Source organism: Dermacentor andersoni, chromosome 1 (genome assembly GCF_023375885.2).
Source record: "Dermacentor andersoni chromosome 1, qqDerAnde1_hic_scaffold, whole genome shotgun sequence".
Lineage (NCBI taxonomy): Eukaryota > Metazoa > Arthropoda > Arachnida > Ixodida > Ixodidae > Dermacentor > Dermacentor andersoni.
In genome coordinates this window covers 335,761,822-335,787,265 of record NC_092814.1, presented here as the reverse complement: position 1 = coordinate 335,787,265, position 25,444 = coordinate 335,761,822, and the positions used below count along the sequence as shown (strand labels likewise).

The 25,444-nt window shown below is 43.6% G+C and overlaps 1 protein-coding gene across 2 annotated transcripts in view; it reads left to right on the top strand.

The window, feature by feature from the left end:
* The window catches only part of LOC126516470 (DAZ-associated protein 2-like), an 84,953-nt gene extending 60,929 nt beyond the window's left edge, over positions 1-24,024 (top strand). For both annotated transcript variants that reach the window (XM_055064069.1, XM_050166598.3), the window contains 2 exons: positions 5,958-6,245; positions 17,016-24,024. In XM_055064069.1, coding sequence (XP_054920044.1) covers positions 5,958-6,245; positions 17,016-17,144 — 417 coding nt within the window. In that variant the 3' untranslated portion in view covers positions 17,145-24,024. The remainder of the gene's footprint in view (positions 1-5,957; positions 6,246-17,015) is intronic.
* The last annotated feature ends 1,420 nt before the right edge of the window (positions 24,025-25,444 follow it).

The following is a 25,444-nucleotide window of genomic DNA, read 5'->3' as shown; positions in this document are numbered from 1 at the left end:
AAAAATAAAGTACACTCGTGTTTTTCTCGAAAATTTGATGAACATGATTTTAGCCGATCAAAAAACGGTATGCGTGGAAATATTTTTGCCTGAGCAACGCAGAGCCAGTGGGCCCTGTCATATGATTTCGCTCTCTCTCACACAGGTACGTACGCAAAGGGGGGGGGGGGGGGGGGTTGATCCATCCACATATAGAGGATATGCTGTTTTCGTTCGCCTAACATTCGCAGAGACGTCATATATGTGTCATAAAAAAAAAGGCTCATGCATGCTCGCCCGGAGATTGCCCCGCCACACGCTCCGTTTTCGTTTATTTTCCTTTTTTATTTTTTGCTTTGTTCTCGATCTGCGACAACGGCGCGCGTGACATGGAAAGGCGCGCGCATGTTTGCCTCGGAGCGCGGCGTTTCGCAACGCCCGCTGCGCACAAGCGCGCGATCACATAGAGACAGAAATTAGCGCGATGCTGAACAAACTCCGCGGGATTCCCGCAGCGGCGAAGCGCCGCACCGCTCTGGTTGCGTTATGATCGCGGAGACAATGCTGGCAGATTCAGAGTGCGTGTGGACCGCCCCCGAAAGAAATTTCGGGCTACGCCGCTGCCTGCCTGCGTGTGCGCGTCATCCTCCAGGCTTGCCTTTCGCGCCAAGATATGCTATGCGAGGAAGTCGACTGTGGTGGGGGTGGGGCGCAGGTTAAAATAAAAACTGTTCAATTTCGGTTAAAACGGATTGCTTTTAATAAAATTTTATTACTGAAAGTTATCATATCCGTCCCTGTAATGCCCGATTTTCGGCGCATTTTTTTTTTCGTCGACCACCCAATGTCTGAACATCTATAGGCCGGAATGGCTTTTTTTTTTTTTTTCTAAATTCAGGATTGTTTCTTAGAGCCGATGTGTAGGTGCGAGTAAAATTATAGCAGATAGTACGCATTAGGGACAGTTCTTTAAAAGTAGTTTCATGTTTTTTTGCACCACCACTGTTTGTGAATAATTTCTCAGAAACACTATAATTTGGCTATATTTAACTGCATTAAAAGAAGAAAAAAAAATTGTATGAAAATGCTTGCTGAAAGGACAATGTCCCATCATCACAAGAATGCAAGTCTTGCACCAATATGTGCAGCATTTAATTTCTGCAGTGTTTTCCCACAGACCTGGTTTCCTGTTGTTTCGTGAAATTCATATGTCCTAAAAATATTTTTGCCTAAAACATTTTGGGAGTCCACTTCTCTAGACCTTGTAAAAAACTTGCATTCTAAAAAAAAGAAATAGAAGAGAATCAGGTTTCCAACCAGCGCATTTGCTCTGGAATTACTCTACACCAGAGAGGTTAACAAAACTACCTTCCCAGACGACCCAGCAACATCCTCAGGATGTCCTGAGTATGTTTTTAAATATGTAGACTCTCCACAAAGGTTAAACAAACAAGCTTGGTGGTGTGTGCCACCACAGCCTGTTTCAAAAGGGATGCTCATGTGACCATCAACCGGTGGTGTGTCTGTTATTCTCTCAGGGTGCGTGTACAGGGACACCAGCGCACACCTCTGGATCATGCCTATGCACATCTTATTAGAGAGCTTTAGAATAGGGGCCCCAATAGTTTGGGGCCCCAAAGAGGTTTGCGGGTGTTAGCGTTGGGGCACGCAGGAGTGAAGAGCTTTAGAATAGGGATTTCTGTTTGCGAATAGCGTCTTGCGCTGACAGCGCCACTACGGCGTCAAAGAAAAGCTATTAGAAATAATTAAATAAAGTATACCATTTTATGATAGGAATAGTAATTTTGACTTGCATATATTTGCGTTTAATTACAATTTAGAGGTTATTCTGTAAGCAACAAACAATTAGTTGCACTTAGTTTTGAGCAAACCAACTTTACGTGCCTTCATCAGCCAAGCTTAGGCCTACGAACCATAAAATGCACAATCGAATTTGGAATCAGCGGCGTCTAATGAATCAATCTTCATAACACACGCTAGTTGAGAGAAAGCGATAATCGCAGTCACTCCTCCTATCTTGCAAACTTCACGCATTACCACGAATCGAACCCAGTTTTGTGCTAGGTTAGAGCCGTCGCTTCGGTGGGTGCCGTCATGTTTGCCGATGCAAAACTTTTGGGGACGCTATTTGGGCTCCCACTAAATCGGAGAAATAGCGTTTCCAATGCAAAACCCAAACGCAGTTTGCATCTGGCGCATGCGCAGTAGCTTCGACGCTATTTCTTTGGGGCCCCAAAACGTTCGGGGCCCCTATTCTATAACTCTCTATTGTCTTCCCTCACTGATGACCTGTACTAAGAACTACCCGGGCAAGAAAATTTTCTTGCCCTGGAAATAGCGTCTCATTGTATTATTAAAAGCACGCTTCATAAAATACCACAAATCTTTCTAGTTTTACCTCATTCTACAATCATTTTATTGCAATAGCAATTATATCCACACTCGAGGTATGCTCCCATCGTCCTGCTGTTTGGTATCAACCGCTCATGTACGGCCTGTGCATAAAGGGCTAGAAGGTTTTTTTTAGAGATACACAGTGCATTCGGCTGCAGAAACAATGAAACCGAGTGGATGCACCCTCGTGCTCCATGCAGTCACCTCAACAGTGGAGCCATGGCAGTGTTCTGCTTTCCACAGCTGGCATGAAAGTTGTGCACACAGACACTCGAGTTCCTGCTGAGCAGCTGTGTGCATACAACACTGCGGCACATGCAGTAATCTGAATGAAAGGGACAGTACACTTCAAGCTACATGCACAGACTACTTTCTTTTTTGTCTCAGTTCGTTGCAACAACGAGGTGGGACACCTGCAACCCCAGTGGCAGCGTTCTTTATAACGCCAGCAGTAGCCTCACATGCTGCATTGTGCCTCCTCCGCACATTGTTAAACACTGTCAAAGGAGTTTCAGCGCAATGCTAAGCCTTGCTATCACCTTCACTGCTTCACCCTTCGTGCGAAACCTGCCATTATTAGGTTTTATTTTTACTGTTTTTAGTATAGCTTACAGGAGTTGTCTGACACCATTGTCACTTTTCCTCCCTTGGAGCATGCAATAGCGTCTTCTGGCATGATAGAAAACCCCAACCATTCACTGCAAGGTGCCTTAGTTAATACTGTAAAGCCCAAACTCCATGAGAGTGATATTGTGTGCAACAGCTTTTGGTGACAAAACGGGGCGTCGCTCGATCGCTCAGTTCTGGAAATCTAGACTTCGTCGCTCATCGCCCACAAGTGCTATGAGTGACTAGCCAATAGCGTGAAGCCGGAACTGGATGTACATCAGTGAAGTACTACTGATTGTCACACAGAATGGGCAAACAACTAACTTTTTATACATGCAAAGATAGGAACCTACTGCAGGACTTTCAAAAATATTTTATAGTGCTCCTTACAGTAAAACAAATCTGCTTAAATTAATAAAGCAAGCATCATGCCAGGTTCGGCGCGTATTTGCTGCCCTCATACTAGCAACACTGGGAAGTCATCGCTCAGTCTTTACTCACATGGAGTACGACTCGTAGGCGACGAGCGAACACGACAGCCATCGCCGTCGCTTTGCTTGTCGCTGTTGCGCGCAAGATCACTTGCGTGGAGTTTGCACTTACAATAGGCAGTCTTTACTTTGTAATCACCTAAACAAACAATCCATGGAACATAGAATACAGTGAATCATTTCACTGTTTTATTCTCAGATATTTCAACAATTAGAATAATTTTTCTCTGTGATACTCTAATCAAAAAAGCTGACGTTCTGCTATTTGTTTGGGCTTTGATACAAGAAAGGGCACACAATTAAGTTACTTATCCTCTCAATGGTTTGTATGTACCCATTTGTTACTTATTTCTAGCCAGTGATCAGATTCTGGGAGCTGCACTAGAGCAATAGAGGATACTAAGCGCAAAATAATATGAAACTATGCTATGAAGTGCAAGAGCATTAAGCAAACATAACATATACAGAGATCCAACAGCAGCCATACAACATAGCAATTGACTTCAAGGAAAACTGAGTCGTGTAGACAGGTACTCCAGATATTGTCTGTACCTTGTTTAGTCTATGTTTGTTCATTTGTGCTCTGCATGAAGCGTGCAGTTGAAAAAGGCATGTTCCACATCCACTGCCATGACCATGAATGGTGCTGGCTAACCCTCCCTGGTCTAAATTTAATAAACATAACACAAAGGGCCAAGAAAGTGGATGGGCAGGCAGCCTCCATTGTAGCTCAGGTGGTAGAACATTGCAAGTGTAGAAAATTTGGGCTCAGCTTCAATTGACAGGAATTTGACTTTCTCTTTGCTTTCATTTACCTTTACCTTACTATCTCTACATTTCAGTTAAGATAAGTTAATTTCCTCAAAGTTTTCCTTGGCTTTCTTGTTTGTTGGCTTTGTGTGGTTGTAACAATATAGAACACTAATGCGACTGCAAAATATTTCAATTCTGCAAACCTTGCCAGTCGGCTTAACTTTTGATATGCATCAACACATGCAAATCACTTGCTGCTCATCACTTCGAGCAGAAGTTTAGATGGCAATCATGACTTACCTTGCACAGGCAACATTGAGAAACCTACTCAGTAATATCATGCGCAACAGCCCGCTTTATAACAGCAGTCCTTCGAAATGTTATGATGATGGTGGTCAGTTGGTCCGCACAGATACACAGAACTAAGTTGACAGATGAAAAATCGGCACTTTCACTAAGTTTGGCAGGCATCTCAGCAGCTGGTGATCATAAAATTTATGCACCATGGCGGCATGCGTGCAGTTTCCAAAGCCATGCAAAGGTCATTTCCTCCAGAATTGGTAAGGCTAAGTCATAGCTAACTCATTATCTAACTCATTATCTAAGTATGCATGCATGGTTAGTTATACTATATGTAGGTCTATGGTACTTATTGACATGAAGTGACACTGCCATCTGGCTATGTGTACGATATCCCTTATCACTCCCCGTAGGAGCACTGGATGAAATCTCAGCTTCAAGCCAGTGAGGTTAACCTTGACGAATTCGACAAGTCGTTCAACTCGTGCCTATTGGGTTCATGCATACGAGGTCCCTTTTCTTCTCTTCATTTTTTTTTTGCTGCGCAGCACACTTAAGTGGCAGTTTTGTGCGTTCTACATTAAATGATTTACGAAGTCATGTACCATAATCAGTGACACTGCTAGCAGTGCATTTGTTTTCAAGGCATTTATGCATGTGACCTTGATTCTCAAGCAGGATGGGCAGGGCTCCCTTGAGAAGAGGGGCGTACAGTCTTCTGCTTGAAATTTCGGCTGTTCGTGTGCTGTGTAGCAATCAGATTCTTTGCAGACGTGATTGTCAGCACATGATCTACATATGGCACTTGTCTGTTTGAAATTCCCAAATCTGGTGTAGGGCCCTTTAAGATGATAGTATATCGCATATTTCTTTAAAAAGCCATAGCAGCAGCGCTCCCTAAGAATGGGGTAAATTCTGTTGTGAAAGATAATTCGTTGAAAGAGGGCCTTGTTTCAAAAGAATGTATGGTATAGAGTGTATAGAAAAACATACTGTCATTGTTGGAAATTGGTATGATACTTCTTGGTCCAGTGGCTCAGGTGAACCTTTCAGAGGTTCCTTTTTTTTTCCTTTTCATTTACATTTCATCTCAAATTTCGAATTATTGCACTGATTGTATCCTCTGCTGAAATCAACTCACCTGACCATCATGAAAGACGTAGCAGTTCATTAAAATCTGTTTACAAATGGTGCAGCAAGTTCAATTTAACCTTAAAGTCAGTTAAACTTTCTTTCAGAACAGCAATGCACAATACAGCTTTATCGAGGGCACAGGAATAAAACAAAAAGCCTGCAACCCTGTAGATGGGCAGAGTAGATCATCTAATCGACGTCTAGAAAAAATGATGATGGCAGCATGCTCATAGCGCATTTTCTAATTTCTCTGCCTCATTGTTGCCGTTCATCTAGGCTCCCATGCCCGGTGCCATGCCAGGGGCTGTGCCAGGGGCCATGCCGTATGACCCTCCACCACCCTACTCGCCAACTGCTCCAAACGCATGCCAGACTGCACAGCCCATGGAGCACCCGTCACGGCTGTATCCGGCTCCTGGCCAGCCATACCCTGCGCCAGCTCCAGGACCATACCCAATGGCCTCGTACCCACAGCAGCCGGGCCTGTCGCAGCAGGCTGTGTACCACGTCCCGGATGCCTTTGACGCTGGGGCCCGCTTCACGCACAGCAAGCCTACCATTCCAGTAAGCTGGCATTCTCATTTGCTTGTTTAGTTATTTCATTTGTTGCTCCGTAACTTAAGCAGGTCGGTTTGGCAAAGAATGAAAGTATTGTGGGGAGATTGTGAGACAGATGTTGCTGCTAGTACATTCAAAGGCTTGCACAGTACAGTCAACTTCCATTTATTCAACATCAGTTGACTGACCCTGTTGGTTTGATTGAGTGCGTTCAAAAATTTTTATAAGTCCCCATACTTTTTTCTTTGGAGCAATAAGCTAGTTATTTCAAATATTATTGTATCAAAAGGTCAGACGACTAGAAAGTAAGGAGTGCTGCTGATGGGTGGATTATAAGCGCAACATATCCTGTCAAACATACCAGCAGGGGTATTTTCTCTTAAAAGTTGCAGAGAATGCACCACCGACACTCCTAGCAGTGCACATTCAATACAAGAAAAATAAATAAATGAAGGAATTGCTTCACAAATGGAGCACAGGTGAACACTTGAGGACAACACAGAAGAGAGGATCTTCGTAGTAGGTTTAGTGGCTACGGCGCCATGCTGCTCAGCATGAGGTCACACGTTTGACTCCTGGCGACAGCAGTCACATTCCAACGGGAGCAGTATGCACTCTTGGGGCGCACGTAAAGGAACCCCAGGTGGTCAAAATTAATCTGGATGGCTCCACTGCGGTATCTCTCGGGTCCTCCGACATTGGAAATACAAGCTCCATCAACCATCCAGCATGGATGAGGGAAGGAGGGAGATCAATAATGGCACGATAAATAAACCAAGGGGAAGCGTGAACCATGAACCGGAACGGAATATAGAGGTTTATAAGTGGCTTTCTTTAGTCGGAAATATCTTCCAAACCATTATCCCTTTCAGGCTGCTGATGGTGTCTGGACAATTTGTGTGCAACGACAGTGCCGACCAGGTGTTGCAATTTATGTCAAGACTTTAAAGGGACACTAAAGGCTAATATTAAGCCAGGTTGAAGTGATAGATTAATGCTAGAGAAAAATCTAAGGCATCAATATTATCGAAAACAACACTTTAGTGAGCGAGAAATTGGCCTGTAGGGCACAATTAGGGACTCTACCGAGACATTCAAGTACTAGCCTGACGTAGCGACTGCTCATTATAATTCTGTCATTAGTACTCAACCACCCTTAATAAACAGATCATTGCATTGCATTATAAGATGGAAGAGAATGCTACTTACCTACTTCTATTTGATTCTTAGAAAAAAAGCTTTTTGGCGTTACCCTTGACAACGATGCAGATTGTCTAAAGGTTTCGTTTTCGTTCGACTCTGCGCTGCCCGCACTTTCACGTGTCAGTAGCTTTGTTATCATGTAGTGCTGTGCTGGTTTTGCTGGCTCTGAAAACTCACAGACTACAAATAGCAGAGAACAAAGCCCATTGTGACGAGCGTCTAAGATTTTGTTTATGATGTGGTGAGTGCTTTCCTTTCCTCTTTCGCACTGTCGGCTCTGTCTTGACTCGGTTTCTGGCTGCGCTTTTGTGTTTTGTGTACAAAACCATAGTGCTGGCTGTTGGGTGCTGTTTTACTCACCGACGGAAGTAAAGGGTGGTGATGGTGCATATGACATTGCGACTTCCCGCTCGGAGGCAGGTGATTTCAATTGCACTAGAGGTATGCGGACCCTTCGGACACGATTTTCTCTTAAACTAACTCTTTTCTGGGCAGGAAACAAGCACTGTGAGGTTTCTGGAATGGTATTTTAACAGTGTACATTGACTTAATATTTATCTTTACTAGTGTCCCTTTAAGGCATTTGGTATAGCGTCCACTTCAGAGCACGAGTTCTGGCTGTCATTGCAAGCTTTTTCAAACTAATAAGTGTCTGTTTGAAGTTTCCTTGTCTGCAAGTTTCGAACTCATTGTTTAATTTGAACAACAGGTAATTTGAAATTATTTTGCGGGTCCTGACAAGGTGCAATTAACAGGTCGGCTGTATTTATGTGATCGTCATATATATGAAGTTAGTAAGATAGTTTCATTATGTGTGAGCATGCTGGCATACTGTAGCTAATTTGTTTCGACCATATGGCTTGTTTTGTTGTTATATTCTTGTGTATCTGTATTTCATGCTATATTATCCTTAGATGTGATGGATGTTTTTTAAATTGTTACGAGCACTGTGTGACAGTGCTCGGTTGAAGGGGCCCTGAAGCACTTTTTATTGAAGTGGAGAAAGGCATTCGAAGTGATAATAGGCTATCTCATAAATACTTTGCTGCAAAAAGTACTTCAAAGCGTTCAGCAGAAGCGGAGTTATCGGCAATCAAACACGGCCTCCGCTGTGCTCCTATTCCTTCTTCAATGCCTTGCACTCTGAAGGCTACGGCGCGGGTGTGCCTACAAAGCTCTGCCTTCTAAATGTCACCGTGGTGCGCAGTTCATATTTAATTTTGGATCTAAACGTAGATGCCATGACTTCCACCTTTGGTGCCTACGATGCGCTAAACATAAGCCAAATGCGGTTGTCCTCAGCAAGCCGCAATGCATTTAGCCAGTGGACTCGTGGCGACACCCCACGGCGACCACAGTATATATGCCATGTAGCTGACTGCAGCTTTGTCAGCTATCGGCCAATAGCGGCTGTCTAAATGAATAATGAGATAAAGCGTCCAATGATGAAACGAAGTGTCCAGAAAAGAGGGAGGACAGGACCTTCTGTTGAAAAGAGAGCGTTTGAGAGAAAGGTGACTTCGTGATCTGCTTGTAAGTTCCAGGCACCTCGTATGACAGCAAAACTTGGCTGAGATGTTCACAGCAGCGTATGCTACCCGCAGACTATTGTTATTTCACCAAGCCCGAGGGGTGGTTCACGGCCCCTTCAACTGCCTGTGTGTTTTATTTATTCTTGCGTAGCATTCATACTCTTCATGACTTTTTAACTTGATGCTATGCACAGTACACCACTAGGGTGTTAGCAGAGGAGTGGTTAGCACTTGGAACGACATAAAAATGGTGGTCTTGAATGAAGACTCGTCAGGATTGCTGGCGGTGTAGGTGGGGAGGTGGTTCCAGTCAGATGCAGTCTTCGATATGAAGGAATTTGTTCACTGATTTGTGTGGCACCTGGGTACATGGACACTCAGACTGTGACCAATGCAGGAGGGAATGTATGTAGGGGCAGCAACAAGCTCACGATTTAGCTTTGGACTATGATAGAAGATTTGATGAAAGAGGCACAGTCGGACACCTTTCCATCTAATTGCTTGGGTAGGTAGTTTGAGAAAATGCTTGATTGATAACACGCTTGCATGGCGGGCACAGTTGTGCACAATAAGACAGGTACATTGATTTTGAATTGATTGAAGGGAAGAAGATAGGGTAGAACAGGGATCCCAAATGCATGAGTCATATTCAAGTTTTGACCTGATAGAAGTTTTGTAGAGAGTTAGTTTTAAAGACCTCGGAGCAGAGGAGAAATTACGGCAAATGAAACTAAGGCTACAATTAGTGTTATTAATTACGTAGTCAGTGTGCATTTTTTATGAGAGGCTATTGGTAATATGGATACCAAGGTATTTATACGAGTTAACTGAATCTAGGAGTACACACTGTTAAGAGCATATGGGCAAAGATCGAGAGGCTGCCTGAGCCTGATATTCTCATAGACTTGCATTTACTAATATTTAGCAACGTCAAGCATTTGGAACACGAATGTGAGACATTGTTAATATTGGTTTGAAGGAAGACATTATCATCAGGGTTGGCTATTTCATGGTAAATAACACAGTAATCAGCATATAATCTGATAGGTTAGAAGAATTCGCTAGACAAATCATTAATAAAAATAAGAAATAGCAATGGTCCCAGGAGCGAGCCCTGTGGTGCTCCTGATGTGACAGAAGAAACGGGTGAATTGCAGTCACTAGCAGAAACAAATTGGGTGCGAGAGGTTAGAAAACTTTCAGTCCATTTTAGCACATTCGAGTCGATGTTAAGTTGTGTTAACTTTTAATGGAAGAAGGTGTTGTGAGACAGTGTCGAAAGCTTTACGGAAGTGAAGATAAATGCAGTCAGTAAAGTATCTTTTAATTTTAAACTTAAGTATCCTTTAATTTTTACTCTTCTCTTAACATGATCGTAACATCTCTTGGTGTTAGATTTAAGCTGCCTTCACACAGTGCATTCAAAATACCACCTGTCTCTTTTATTTGAGTTTTTAAATTGTGTATCATATATAGTGGAATTCTACTTGTACAATTGGGTTAGTTGAAGAGGCGGTGCATGACAAACCACATGTTTTAGGTGATAAATTTGTCTGTTATGATTGTGAAATTGAAGACATGCCTACTCAGTAGAAATCCTGAGACTTGCACTTGTTTTGAGGATGTTTAACCCCTATCTTGGAGTAAAATTCATTAGAAATCTATCTACCGAGTGTTCTAGGTATTTGTGGACGCAGCTTCAAATCGCCATAGACATTACCATTCTCATTATTAGAGACCAGATGTTTAGGCACTAGAAATGCATTGTGTGAGCATTATATTTCCCCTTCATAATCTTCATCTGTATATATTCATCATGATGGCCAGCGTCATGCGCTTGAGCACATGGCCCTGCTGAATAAAGCGTCGAGGTTTAATAACTGCCTTGCAAGTGGTGGAGGTTGCTCTCGATCCCTTGGTCCTCTGCACCTTCGAGTATCCTTGGATCTTCGTTCAGGTCGCCACTTGCTCCGCCTTTCTGCCACCAGGGCCCAAGAAGAGCAACCAGGAGCCTCCTACATCACCGTCTCTGCCCAACCGACCGCTCCCTCAGTAACTGTAACCACTCATCAGCATTACCTTACCATGTTCGCTGGCCTTTGTGGAGATGACATTGTAGGTTGGCTGGACAATTACGACCGAGTGAGTGACTTTAACCGGTGGGATGATTTTCATAAGCTTCGAAACGTTGCCTTCTAACTCACTGATGTTGCCAAGACCTGGTTTCTTAACCACGAGAGCACCTTACCTGACCGGTCAGTGTTCAAACACCAGATTCGGTAGATTTTTGGCACCCCAAACGTCTGCTCTCAGGTCGCCAAAAAAATGCATAATGGACGCGTGCAGCATCTTGGCAAAACATAAACATCTTATATTGAAGGTGTTCTCGCTCTTTGCCGCCATATTGACGCCACCATGAGAGAATCTGATCGCGTTTATCACATCCTAAAGGGCATTGGACTCATTGCATTCAACGCACTGACGATCAAGAATCCCACAACCGTTGACGATGTCATCGTGACTTGCCAACACCTGGATGCACTGCAGGCCATCCGTTTACACCCTCACGCCTGTGACACACGTCCTTCCTCAGATGTGCCTGCGTATGCTTATTCCAGCTCTCATACACAAAGAGCTCCAAGCACATGGCCTGCTCACTCCTCCCATCACTCAAACTCAATCTTCGGTTCCTGGGCTGCGCGACATCATCAAAGAAGAACTCTCCTCCATGGCCTGTGCTGCGAGCTGTGCCCCTCCAACACTGTCGACCTCGTATGTTCAGGTTACGGCCATGCAGCCAGCCATCATTCAGACAGCGCCTCCTGCCCCTTGTACTGCTCATAACCTCCTCACGTCTCTAGCACCTCGTGCACCTGCCCCTGCAGTTTACCCTACCTGGCATTCGCCCCGCCCAATCGGTTATTGTGCTATTCGCGGTCATATATTGTGGTTTTGTCAAAAACACCAACAGGACGGACGCCCTGGCTATGATGCCTACAGAAGAGAGCCCCGTTGCTTCCTCCGAGTCAGTACCAGTGCTGGCCTGCACCACACTCTCCCTCCCATCTCCAACGCTTGACATTGCCCCTGCAACTGGCCACCCGTACCCCTGACTACCGATTAGAAAACTATAGATGGTGCAGTTTTTGGAGAGAAAGCTGCATGGCTCGCACAAACTACAATTCTTCCAGAGTGCCCAACCAGTACTTTAATAGCATCTGTAGGTGTGACAGTTCAAGCATTCATTGATACAGGAGCTGCTATTTTCATTATTCACGCTGACTTTTGCTCTCGTCTACGCAAGGTTACTACACCTTACAACAAACCTCTTCTACGTGGTACAAATGATGATGTGATTCGGCCATCAGCGCAGTGTACCATTCCAGTGTCCATTGATGGCATACGCCACCATATTCAATTCACAGTGCTGACTTTTTGTGCTTACATGCTTATTCTAGGGTGAGACTTTCTTTCATGTCTGCTTTCATCTCGTGCCAACACCTTGTTCATTTAACAGGCACCGACAATTTAGATGACTTGTACCAATTGCACCTTTGCTTAAGAACTGGTGACAGTTGTGTTGTGCCACCTGGCTACGAGCAACTTCTTGTAGTTAACTCTGACGTCACCAATGATGACATTCTAGTTGTGCCGTCAGCCTGTTGCCTATCCAAAGGGATTGCACTAGCACCCAGCCTTCGCTTCACCAAGGGTATGGCCACTTTGGCTGTACTGAATATAGCCAATGAGCCCATATTGCTCCCTAAAGGCCCTGGTGTCACATGCATCGTCGACACTCAGCCTGCCTTTGTGCTTGCCTTGAATGCTGAAGTTTGACAACCACCAACAGCTATAGGTGCGGTTCCTGCTTCCGCTCTTGCCAGTGCAATCAGCACTGATCTGATGCCACAGCAGACGGAGAAGTTACTGGCATTGTTGTCCAAGCATAAAGCCTCCTTCAATGTGCATTCTCTGCTTATGGGAAAGACTTCTACGACGGCTCTACACAAACACACAGATAGAACTTAATCATGCATCGTCGACCATATTGAGTCTCTTCCGCCAGACGTCAGATCATTGACACCCACGTGGCTGACGTGCTGAAATGAAGCATTATCCATCCCTCCTCGAGCTTAGTCATCACCGGTCGTTTTAGTAGTGCGTAAGCAAGATGGGTCGGTGCGTTTTTGTGTAGACTACCATGCTTTGAACAAAATAACCTGAAAAGATGTATATCCATAGCCCTGAATTGATGATGCACTAGACTCATTACAAGGCGCGGAGTATCTCTTCAGCCTTGATCTACGCTCCGGTTACTAGCAGGTCCCCATGCACGAAGCCGACAAGGAAAAAAAACTGCCTTTGCCACACCCAATGCACTTTACGAATTTAATGTAATGCCTTTCGGCCTATGTAACACTTCCACAACACTTGAGCCAACGATTTACACGGTACTACGGGGCCTAAAGCGAAAAACTTGTTTGTGCTACCTGGACGACATAGTATATTTTCGTCAACCTTCCGTAAGTATTTGCAGTGCCTCGACGAAGTCCTCACGTGCCTCTCAACTGCTGACCTTCAACTGAATGCAAAAAAGTGCCACTTCGCCAGTAAAATAATTAAAGTACTCGGACATTTGACCTGACCCCAATAAGATTACCGCTGTTCTCTGCTTCCCCAGACCTCAACTAGACAAAGACTTACGTGGCTTTCTTGGTTTAGCTTCGTATTTCCGGTGCTTCATACATAACTTTGGCACCATAGCTGCACCGCTCCATCAATTCTTTCCTTATGGAGCTCTCTACGTATGGTCGGATGAATTCCAAACTGCTTTTTACACCCTCAAGCGTCCCCTCATGTCCGAACCTGTGCTTTGTCATTTCGACTGCACCACACCCACGCTTCTACATACTGATGCCAGTGGCCACAGTATTGGCGCTGTTCTTCTGCAACGTCAGGAAAATTGGGAAGAATGTGTGGTCGCATTCAATGGTCGCATTCAAGCTTTGCCTTTCATCCATGTCACTCTTTTGGAGCCTACCTCCTGAAACTTTCTGTTCCATGGGAAAGGGGGAGCAGGCTTTCGACTCCCCAAAGCCCCCCCTTGGCTATGCCAATGGAGCAAGTGACCCTGCTGAATAAAGCGTCGAGGTTTAACAGCTGCCTCACAATATATAGGTGCCAATTACTGTCCTTTAGGCATGGATAAGCTCAATTAATAGGAACTTGCACTGTGCATCTGCGGATAAATTATTGTGAGGAATACAGCCCACTGAACTGCCAGTTTGTGGAATTCGCTTGATTTTCTAGATAAATCAGAATGAGGCAACTTGCATAGGTGACAGCATTTATCAGAAATTTAGTGTGATTGGACACCATGAGAAAAGTTTTGAAAGCAATGAAAAACAAGCACCATCTCAAGATTTTTGCATTTCGTGTTGTGTTTTTTCACTGAGTATTAGCTTGTTTGCAGAAAAGAAACGTTCAACGTCCATCGAAGTTAGGGACACATATTTGTTCGTTGGAACGTTCAGTGATTCAGTGCCCTCTGGAATTCCGACTGAGTGTTTGCTGGTCAGAACCTTTGTCAGTTCTTTCAGTACCCAGAACCCGGCGATTTGCATCCAAGAAAGACTGACATTCTGAACTAACTCTTATCAGCAACTGGTCTCTTGCGGATGAGGCAAGCTTTTCCTGAACGTATGGAATGAGCCCCACATTTTGGGTTAAAGTTGTGCCCAAGCATTCAAGTGTCTTGATGATGTCAGCTAAGAATGTGAAGTGATCGCACGAGCACGCTAAGTCACCACCTTCAAGTGTATCGTCGCATAGTGCAGTTTGTGTCCTTCTCAAAGTGATGCTCTCATATGCTGCAAATGTGCTAATAACAGCCTTTACACTAGGAAAGTCTCTGTGGTAATGTACTAATCAGCTGCCTTCAGCCGAGTTCCCCAGCTGTTGATTACATTGCAAACAATATAAGGCTAGGACAAAACATGGAAGAAGACATGTTTAGGCTCTGAGAATCCAATATAGGCACCAACATCAAAATAGGCACTTATAGGCACAATAAAAGGGCCACTAAAATGTTTCTAGACCCATAGTTCATGCTTATGTTATGTTAAGTAGGCATGATAAGGATGTAAGGAAAAAAAAAAGGGCATTCTGCATAAGGTTCCAATCTCTACTCAGTGTCTGTTTTAGGTCCCTACTTACCTTGATCTTCACCAACCCCTCTGTCACCTTTCTAGCACATTTATTCCAGTGTGTGAGCTACCAGTGTGGCACGGGAGATGAATCCTTATGCTGTCCTAACCATCTTACATGCAGACAACAGCAACTTTGAGATTGCGACCTTCTTTGATGTCAACAAACGTTTCTTTTTGCAGTGAGACAAGTTTACAGTCAATTACCATGTAAGAGAACAAGAAATAAGTGGCGACAACGGTCAGAGACACCATTCAGGCAGTTGGGTTTCTCCATCAGGTGAAGTCTGAGCAAGTGAGAACACTAAAAAGCTATTTATGGCCATTGTGGAGCAGCTTCAAGGGGCAGAGTCATTAGCCAAGCTTTCTGTGCAAGATGTCATTAGGTGCCACTGCTAAGTAATTGATTTGCTTGCACCCACAGGGCGTGTGTAATCCAGGAGTGGCTGGCTGTGAACTTCTGCAGCCAAGTCATTCTCAAAGTGGCATCCCAGTTCCCAACATAAACCTGCTATGCATCTATGTGTCAGCATAGTGTCAGTGAGAGGTAAACTAGCAAGCAGCCACACAATGCTGAAAACTTGCTAAAGACTAGTGTTGTGGAAGCACTCCCCAACATTCACATGCACTATCTGATCCAAATTCAGTCAGTAACTGAGGCTGAAGATGGTTTTATTCAACACTCCTAGGAAACAGTGGTAAAAGAAACAATAACAATTTTGGGATGAGTGTTTTGATTCTTGTGTTAATGTCGCTGCTATTTGTGAAGTCGCCATTATGTCCTCATGTACCTCACGCACCCGGTATTATGTCCTTAAAAAGGCCTCCCTCTTGCAATGTGGCACAAGCGTACATTTACTGCTGGTGCTTTTCATGGCTTATTTCGGGGGATTGATGTCTCAAACATACTTAATGGACATTTCTTGAGCACCCGACCAGCTTTGACTCCACAATATTTACTTGTGCTTTAATGTAACTAGGAATTCATTGGTGGAATTTTGTTTATTTGCTAAACGCACATTGTGATTTGTCCATTCAAGTAATGTGTGCCTCATCAAGTAATGTAGCTGGAGTGTTGCACTACAGTAACTGCCGTAGGCAAATTTGTTTGTGTGTTGTACATGTTGCAGCACATGCATAGAGAAAGTATTTAACTCTTTTTGTTTCCATGCCATAGGAGACTGATTGATTTGATCAATAGCTCATCAACACAGTGCCAAACACCGACTCTGGGCATCACCATCTACTTTATGGATTGATTGCTGCGCTTTCATTTCTCGGTCAGATTTGCCCATCTTGGGCACATTGGGGATTCATAAGGAATAAAACTTTGACTGATGGTGTCTCCAAAACTTGCGTCCAGTGCTGGTCACACTTCTCAAATCAGTGCAAAATGTCCACTTTGGCCATCTCGGCCATGCAGTATCTATATGCTGGCAGCTGTGACAACTCGGCAGATTCTCTTCGGCTGCCTGATTTCCGGCTCCAATGGCATCGCTTATTTACAGAAGTCTTAAACATTTGCACATGCTCCAAAGTGGCCATTGCATTCATTTTTATTTTTCAATAATAAGGACTGCTAATTAATATGTGCTGCAGGGCCTCTGTTTTATTCTTTTAAGAAATGTCCTAAATGCTTTCTGTTGTGTGGAGTTTTCAGTCGGACTAAAGCAAACTTAAATAAACAATTGAATTCAACTTCACCTTAAGCTCCTGTTGAAACTTGCCATATTTTTTCTTATGCAGTGTCTGATTGTGCAGCAGTTTGCTATAGCATCGGTGTAGTGCCGAGCCAATTTTTGTTGCTCCACAAAATTGGAATTTGCTTTCTGCAGCCCCCTCCCCCTGGAGTTCCTCCCAATGCTGCTCAGCTGGCTGCCATGCAAGGCAACGCCGTAGTCCTGGGTCAAAAGAAGGGCAACTTCTGGACCACTGGCGCTGGAGGTGGCTACACTTTCTGGTAGACGCCGACCACAGTGCACAGGAGCCTCCACCAATGCTCCTGCTGCTGTGTCGACAGTCGCAAGGCTGTTCCCTTTTATTTCCCTTCACGACAAGGAGAGCACTCTCATGCAAGACTGTGGAACGACCTCTGCCATGTCAGAGTTGAGCGATGCTCCAGTATGCCCTCATGGCGCTAGGCTCACTAGAAATGGTCTCCAGGTGCTGCAGTTGCTTTATGGGGTTCCGAGCACTCAATGCTGTTGATCTAGAAGTAGAAAACAGCGCACACGAGTGAATTTTCATGAGTCTACATGTCTGCTTAGACTCTAAACAGCAGTGTCTTTCATGTTTCAGCACAGAGAATCATAGCAGCCTGGAGGCCAGATTTAGTGATCTTCAACTGGATGATGGGCAGTTCTAGGGCAGATTCAGGTACAGTCCGTGCTCTGCTTTAGTTGAGGTGCCAGCCTCAGCTAGCCCAGCCGGCAATGGCACATTGTGAACAGTCTGTACTGCTCTGTTTGTCCTGGGACTCTGATGACCTCAGGGATTCTTCAAAAGAGTGTCGCAATATTGCAGCTTTCCCAGTTGTCTTGCATGGTGTCTTTCAATTTTTCAATCCGTAGCAATCAAGTATGGAGAACATCTTTTCACAGATTACTTTTGACTAATACTCTGGATAGAGAACATGGAGTGGAGCCTCCTTATGAAGCAGGAAAATGCACAGCATCAGTCAAGAACTTTCCGGGTCTTAAATATTTGGCATTTTGGTGTTGTTGTATGACAGCCTACTAAGGACCATATCTATAAGCAGGCTTCGTTACAAGTGACTGCACGATGGGAAGCTGCTATGCAACCCCCCCAGCTGAAAAGCTTTGCATACACTATTGTTTCCAGTAGTTGTGACTTGTGTAATGTTGCTCTAAAAGAATGCAAGGCTCAATTCTTTCATGCAACATAAGCACAACACAGTCTCTGGAGACAATCCCGCACAAAACTGGTATATTTTCTAGATTTCGTTACAAGGGATGTTACTTCATGGATTGTAATGTGGTTAACAGCACCCAGTTTGAAACACCTCAAGGTGACATGTTGTTGTATAAGACTTGTAATGACGATCGCGAATACCCGACATGGCTTGCGGATTGCACGGTGCGATGACAAGGGCAGTCTTAACCTAACCTTCTAGACTCTTTGCCCAGACTTTTGACTGGTGCTGTAAAAGACTCCTTGCAATTTGGTCTAGTGTGTGACTCTGATTCAATCTGTACGAGGCAAAGAGGTCACAGGAAGAGACTTCAACTGATAAACACTAAGCATACAGGGAAAGCCTCAGCCTAGAGCCAGACTTGTCTTGTTCCTGTTGGACTAAGGCGTCCCTCTTTCGCCCACCGTTAATTGATTCGGTCCGTTTTTGACAAACCTGTGTGACTGTATAAATGTTGCAACTGGCACTGAGAAGCTTCAGAACCTGTATATTTTTAGTGCTGATTACGATGTCTCAGTCCTGGATTACCTAAGCGCCAACTAGCTCTGCTCCCTTCTCTAGTTTTGTCACAACGCAGCAAAAAACAAATGAAGGGCTTACCGTGCTGTAATTTTAGATCCCCTGTCCCTCCACAGCTTGCCATTTTTCACTTCAGCTGAAAGTAAATGAAATTTCTGGCAAAGACAGGCAGCAATGCTGAAAGCAGTTAAAACAGTCTTGTTGAGGACAAGATGTTACTGTAGATGTTAAAAAATTGAGTTGAGAGAACAGTTGTGGTGCACTGAATCCTCAGCCTTCAGTGAGAGTGACTTGGCACTTGTTTGGCCGTTATTGAGTATCCTCGTTTCAATTGCACATGGGATGGCATTCTGTATACTGCACAGCACGCATGCATCTTACCTCATCAGCTTTCAACGCCGAGTAGCACGCAAGTGAGCCATCATATTTACATTTCTCGCATTTCTGCTTACCTGATCTGTATAGACATGCAGTGGAGTTTGGGGCCAAATGGAAATGGGACTCTGTCAAGAATTAATGTTGTCGAGTGAACTGTAGCGAGGAAGAAAAAAGTTAGGCTAAAATAAAAACTAGACAAGAAAAGCTAGCTCTCTTTCAACTTGTCCACATACCAGGGATTCTTATGCCCTTTCAAAAACACATGTCCGATGCCCATGTTACTATGTCAAGATGTATTTATTACATATTTGGTATATTATAATTGCTGGCTCACAGGAGATCTTGCAGCTGCTCCACTTCAAATGACCGTGTCATGGCCAACATGTTAGCCTTGGGAGTTTCTCAAAAGTAGTGCAAAGATGGCCCAGTGCCATGTTGCATGGCTTGCACCTGACCCAGTACTACAACACTAAATGCAATAGCTTCATTGGTTAGCTTTAAGCACATAACACTTACAACACACTTTTGGTGTGTACTATATACTATGTGCATAGTGCAAAGCCATGAATCTTCTTGCTTTGTACTATACAGTGTGTATTAGAACTGTGGTGACGTTGCACAGAGGTTAAAGGGGACACTAAAGAGAAATTATAGGCTAAGCTAGACTCCTAGAGTGGGGGACTTACATGCTGGAAGAGCATGTGGATTAGTTTTAGTGCAAGCAGAGGCTTTGTAAGCCAGAAATTATGCAAGAACAAGAGAGAGGTAGCGATGGCACCTTATAATTCTAACACCAGCTCCCTCTGACATCATGGATTTTAAATCTGTGCTGGAATAGCTGCTTGTCTGTCAACTATTGTTACATTGTGTTCTGAAGTACGCGACAAAAATGGAGTCTGGGAGGTTTTCAAAAATTTTGCTGCAGGAAAATGACTCGTATGTTCAAATGCTTTGAAACCTTTGACGCAACACTGTTGTCACTGGTGCTGCACTGCGAGTGTGAAATGAAGAAAGGAAATTTTTTGCTACATTTTCTTCACTAATAATTGCCCCAATATTTTTGCAAAAGATGTGCAATGAGGAAGTTCCAGCATTCTAGATTGATTCAGTGTTTTGCTTTAGCGCCTCTTTAATATGTGTCCAGCCACCCCACAGATACTGTGGCAGTCACAAATAATGCTAGCAGGAACTGGACCAAAACAGTGAGACAGCTTATAGAAATTACAGTTTTTGCACTAGAGCACCCCGCTCAAAGTGCAATAGACCCTGTGTCGAATTTTGTGAGCAGGATTCCCTGAAGCACATCTCTCGCTGGACGCAACAAAAATGGCCAGCTATATTACAATGCTTAATTTGAGCTGACCACATGTTGACTCAAAGCACTGAGCTTCAGAAATATTTCAACCAGAAGCTTGGTCAGACTAATCGTGTCACTGTAGGCGTGTGGCAAGGGAAGCCTGTGGAATTTCACTTGGGCATTTTCGTGCCTATGTTATACCACAAAACTTGGGTGTTGCTTCTTTCTTTCATACGTTCCACAGTGCATCCTTTTCGTGAACCTACACTCACAGCATAGACATGCACTGGGGCATTTGCTAGAGGAACATAACTTCCTACCAGTGTTCCCGCTCTTGCTTGACTACTCATTGGCACTTTCAACAGCTCACATTTGTTAGCTTACGCACAAGCTAGTTGCAAAGTTGCCAAACATCTCAGATGGAGCCATTCAAGGATATTGTGTCGGAAATGAACAAATGCGGAACTCGGGCTCATTTTCTCTGCTCCCTTAACTGGAAATTGTTTCCGACTTACCTAGTCTTTCACAGCAGTCTGTGAGTTCTACAAAGTTCTGTTACCCCTTCAGCAGCCTTGGTGAGGCCCTTGCCCTCCTTCAAACTGCTGTGCATATACCTATGCTGCAGAGCTAGTGCACCCATGTCCAATCATTCCAAACCAAGCCTGCAAATATCAGCAAAGAGCTGCACATTGCACTAGCCTCAGTCAGTGTCATTCACTGACACTGATGCTTCAAAGGCCTGGAAATAGCTTGATGGCTTCTGATACCTAAGAAAAAGCACAATTAAAAAAGAACTAGTATACTGTGCATTATTATTCTTGCAAATAAGGAACCATTCATTCATAGCTAGCATACTTTTGATTCCTTACTCTTTATTCCACTACAAAACTAACATTCCTAAGTCAGAAGCAAGCAACAACAAGTGATGGAAAGGAAAATTAATAGGTATCATGTTGAGAGATGTAAGAGTAGTATGGTTGATTGGCAAAGAAATTAGATTTAATGATAGCCTAACAGGAATCGGGAGAAAAAAATAGCAGGGTATGCACTGGATAGGGCACATATCTGGCAGCCTGTTAGAGAAACAAAATGGTGACGAAGCGATGGGGAACAGTGTCTATACAGTAAGAAATTTGACAGAGCAACAAGATGCATAGAATGCACATAACTGTAGCAATACAGGTGCATTTTGAAAGCTTTAGGAGAGGCTTCCGTCGTGCAGTAAACTGTTGTGCTGTAGGCTTTTATGATGATGACAAGGGAGGTTCTGAGGACTACATTTCTAATCAGCATCTCACCTTCTTCAACTTCCTCCTCCTCTTTCATCAACAGTAAATGCAAGAAAGAAGATTAGACATTTCTTTCTCTGTTTTCATACACCTGTATTTGTGTCAGCAGCCAGTCTTGTTTTTTTTTTTTTTTTTTCATGTTTACAAGTACCGTGTGCTTGCTGTTGCATACCATGGAAACAAAATTACCGTCATTTTGTCGTCTGTTTTGCTAAGTGAGTCACATAGAAGACGCTCATTTGTAAGGAGCACCTCGTGCATGGTAGGGCTTTGCAGTCTGGAAGTGCAAATGAATTTTTATCATTCCTTCTTCTGTGCCATACATATTACTCCGCAAGGGTATTTCAGACATGAGATGCAGTCTACACACATTGTCTTGGGTGCTTTTGAAAGGCATTTACTGACATTCTTGGCTGGTTAGCACTTGTATATTGTGCTGATGTAGGTTTACTCTGATTAACACTACATTCAGTGGTGGCAGCTGAGCAATTTGTTTACAGAATTCTACATTAGCTGTGCATCAACTATGCAGAATGACCAGTGGAGCAAAATTTTCAGCTGGCCTTCAGGACTTGGGCTTTAATTTTTTTGTCTCGTGAACAGCATGCTGCTGGAAGATCACATTAGATGGTAGCTGGATGCATTGTCAAGTTGATACTGAATATTGTTTACTCATGCCAGACACCCTTGTTGTGAGGGGCAGTAATATATGCGACTCAGACTATTAGTTCAAACAGTGCGTGGCACTATCATGGACAGCTGAAGCAGAAACCAGTTAAAGCCAACTAGAATGCATTTTTTCATTCCCGCTTTCATCGCTTCGTGCTATGTTGGCATGATGTTGATTTGCATGCTTATATTGAGGAATACCCCTTCTTTGGCGACTGCGTGTGTAGTCGTGCAAATTTAGTCTCGAGCTAACTCATTACCCGTGAGAAGTGCTCTGGTCCACGCTTTCCTGTTGGTGTTTTACTTTTTCCACTATAGTACAGACCCTAGGCAAAAACAGCTTTCCACCGAGGTTGGTTTATAGCTGATTTCCAACAATTCATTTCTGCTCAATTTTATCAGTGTTAATCGCAACAGATGGAAGTAGGCTGATGCTTTACTTAAAAGACCAGTGGGTCCTACCATCGGCACAAATGGTGTCGTGCATTTGAGACACCTGCTGTGCTAAGCTGAACTTGGCTTTGTGTTAACTAAAATAGAACTGAGAGCGTTTTCTGTTAATGCTGATGTTTCTGATTGTGTGTTTTGGATGTATGTTTCGAGTCTTGGCCAAGAGAGCAATTAATAAGCCTGGTCGTGAGCATACGTGACCTGTAGTCCTAGGAGTGTTGCGAGTTTTGCCAGGCAGTTTAAGGCAGCCTCCAAAACACACTGTATTGCAGAATGTGCAGTCTGTACAGAAGGCCTACAGAATTCACCAGAAATATTGCTTGGCATTGCTTGTGCACCCAAGCAGCACATGTCCTCATGTGTGCTCAGAACACACTGACGACATGCACAGTATGCAGGCAGCTTTGCAGAGTAGTGTTTTGTGCTGCTCCCACTATCAACACATACGTGATAAAAAAAAAGAATTGAGGTGTATCACCTGATTTTTGATAGTTATTTGGTGTTAGCACTACAGACATGGGTTATCTTGGAGATAAAAGAAAGAAACCACACTTGCCTGTTTTCTCTTCATCCTTTAAGGATTTCACACTGGCTGGGTTCTTGCGGAGTGCAGTTTCCATGGTTTGTTCCATGCTTGGGGGTGATATCATATCCTCTATATCATCCTTGGTGTCTCTTGAGTTCTTTTTTAGGTAGATGCTGCATGCTTTTACTCACTGTTAGACAAACGTAGCGGGTATACGCACAATGCCACAGCTACTTATAGTGCAACTGCTCAAATTTACATTTCGTTTTGGTTGTCGCCCAGATGCAGTAGATCTTAAAAAGGCCAGGACATAAACCACAGCAGAGCACAGGTTTGGCTCCCGGCTTCATCTTTACCAAACCCATAATCCTTTTACAAGATATCTGTGTGCTGCATAGTTCACAAATTTGCATGAGGCACAAAATGGCACCAGCTGGGATTGTACTCGAGATCAAAATCGGAGGAGACAAGTGGGTGTGGTATGCAAAATTTCTCTGTGTACTTTTACATTCTGGGCGCTTCAGAAGCAAGAAGTGGTGCCACTTTCGGCAGATCTGTCGTGAGGCCTTGCTGTTCCCATTGATTGTTGCTGCGGGCCTTTCTTATTTCCACTAACTGGTTTATTGCACCAGTTGATAAGGGGAAGAAGGCCACCTGCCGAGATACTGCGCTGCTTAATTGTGTGTGATTTGGGGCCAGTCAGAGAGGTGCTTGCTTTTACTGGGTAAAGGTCAATTGCTATTGTCAGTCTGTTCAATAAAAGTTGTTTATTGTGATTGACTGACAGACTTGTCATGTCTCCTTCCTTCATTTCACCTTTTTGCACCATAAAGAGTGCCGTTAAAAATACAAGGCACCCATTAATAGCAGCAGTGTCATTGAGGTTGGCGTCCATTAAGGCAATTGTTTAGTAGTTTCAGTCTGTCATGACACACTGGTGGCCTGTGCCTATGAGCCAGAATTGTCGAACAGTTAGTAGTCCCAATCGGATCGCAATGCAAATGCAATGGAGCCTTCACAGAAAGTCCCATGAGCGACATCAGTTTAACTGAAATGTGGACACCTCTTGTCAGTGTTACATGTGTATGGTTCATCACTGGGCTGCAATGTACCAGCAAGGGATTTTCCCACAATAATTTTTAAAATTGGTTCATTATTAGAGCAGGTAGAAGAAACTGCATTGTTGCGTCACCATGCTTCCAGGAGGTAATCTTCACTGGCAACATAGACACTCTTTTCCTTTGCCTCTACTAGCACACACAAGCAGGATTGTACAAGGTATTCAAAAAATGTATTTCAGATAAGCTACTTGGTACCATGGGAAAAAGTATTTGAATGTACTGCTAAATGCTGAATTCTGTGAAGTATTTGAGTAGAGCACAAAATACTTCAAAAGGTATTTGTAGGATACTTTTTATAACAAACTCGAAGTTAAAAATGAATTAACTTGGGGGGGGGGAGTTGCAACATTTCATATGGATACACAGGCTATTAGAGATGCCATAGTTCGAGGCTGCGCAATAATTTCGACTGCCTGGGCTTTTTAACTTGGACCCAGAGCCTGAAGTTGAAAAGGATTCGAAGTAAAACAAAACATGCCTCAGTAATGAGATTTAGTCCAGGGAAATGTTTGTCACAGTGAGTCGTTTCATCTGAGACGCGAAGTGTAAACGATAATTTCTACTTGATATTCTTATTGTATTATTGATAATTTAAGCCCAATGTGGCTTTGGCAGGCCTGATTCTCATACCTTCATTGAATGCGTTCAATGAATCATTATTCCAAATTTTTTTATCATGCTTATTGCTTTTATGTCTGACCATCCATTTATCAAGTCTCCCTGCTCAATTATACACAAAACACATTCATAGTTGCACCTATTTATGTACCTTTTTTTAAAGCTAGTAACTGAACGCACAACTACCAAATTTTTGCCCCATCCCCCATTGTTGGTATGTGCCACGTTTCGAAGGCAAAACAATAACATGGTATACTGAGAAGACTTTACTAGCTCGCAGGAGGAGTCTCTTTCTAAAGTTGCGATCTGAGGTGCAACCTTTTATAGACGTTTTTAAGCGACCTAGCTGCACTGTGTTGTGCGCTCCCTTTGCTTCCTTAACTTCAAGAATGTACTACAACTTTCACGCATGATGGTCATCTTCCTTGTATAAATAGCTTGGTATTATGGAGAGTTTACATCTAC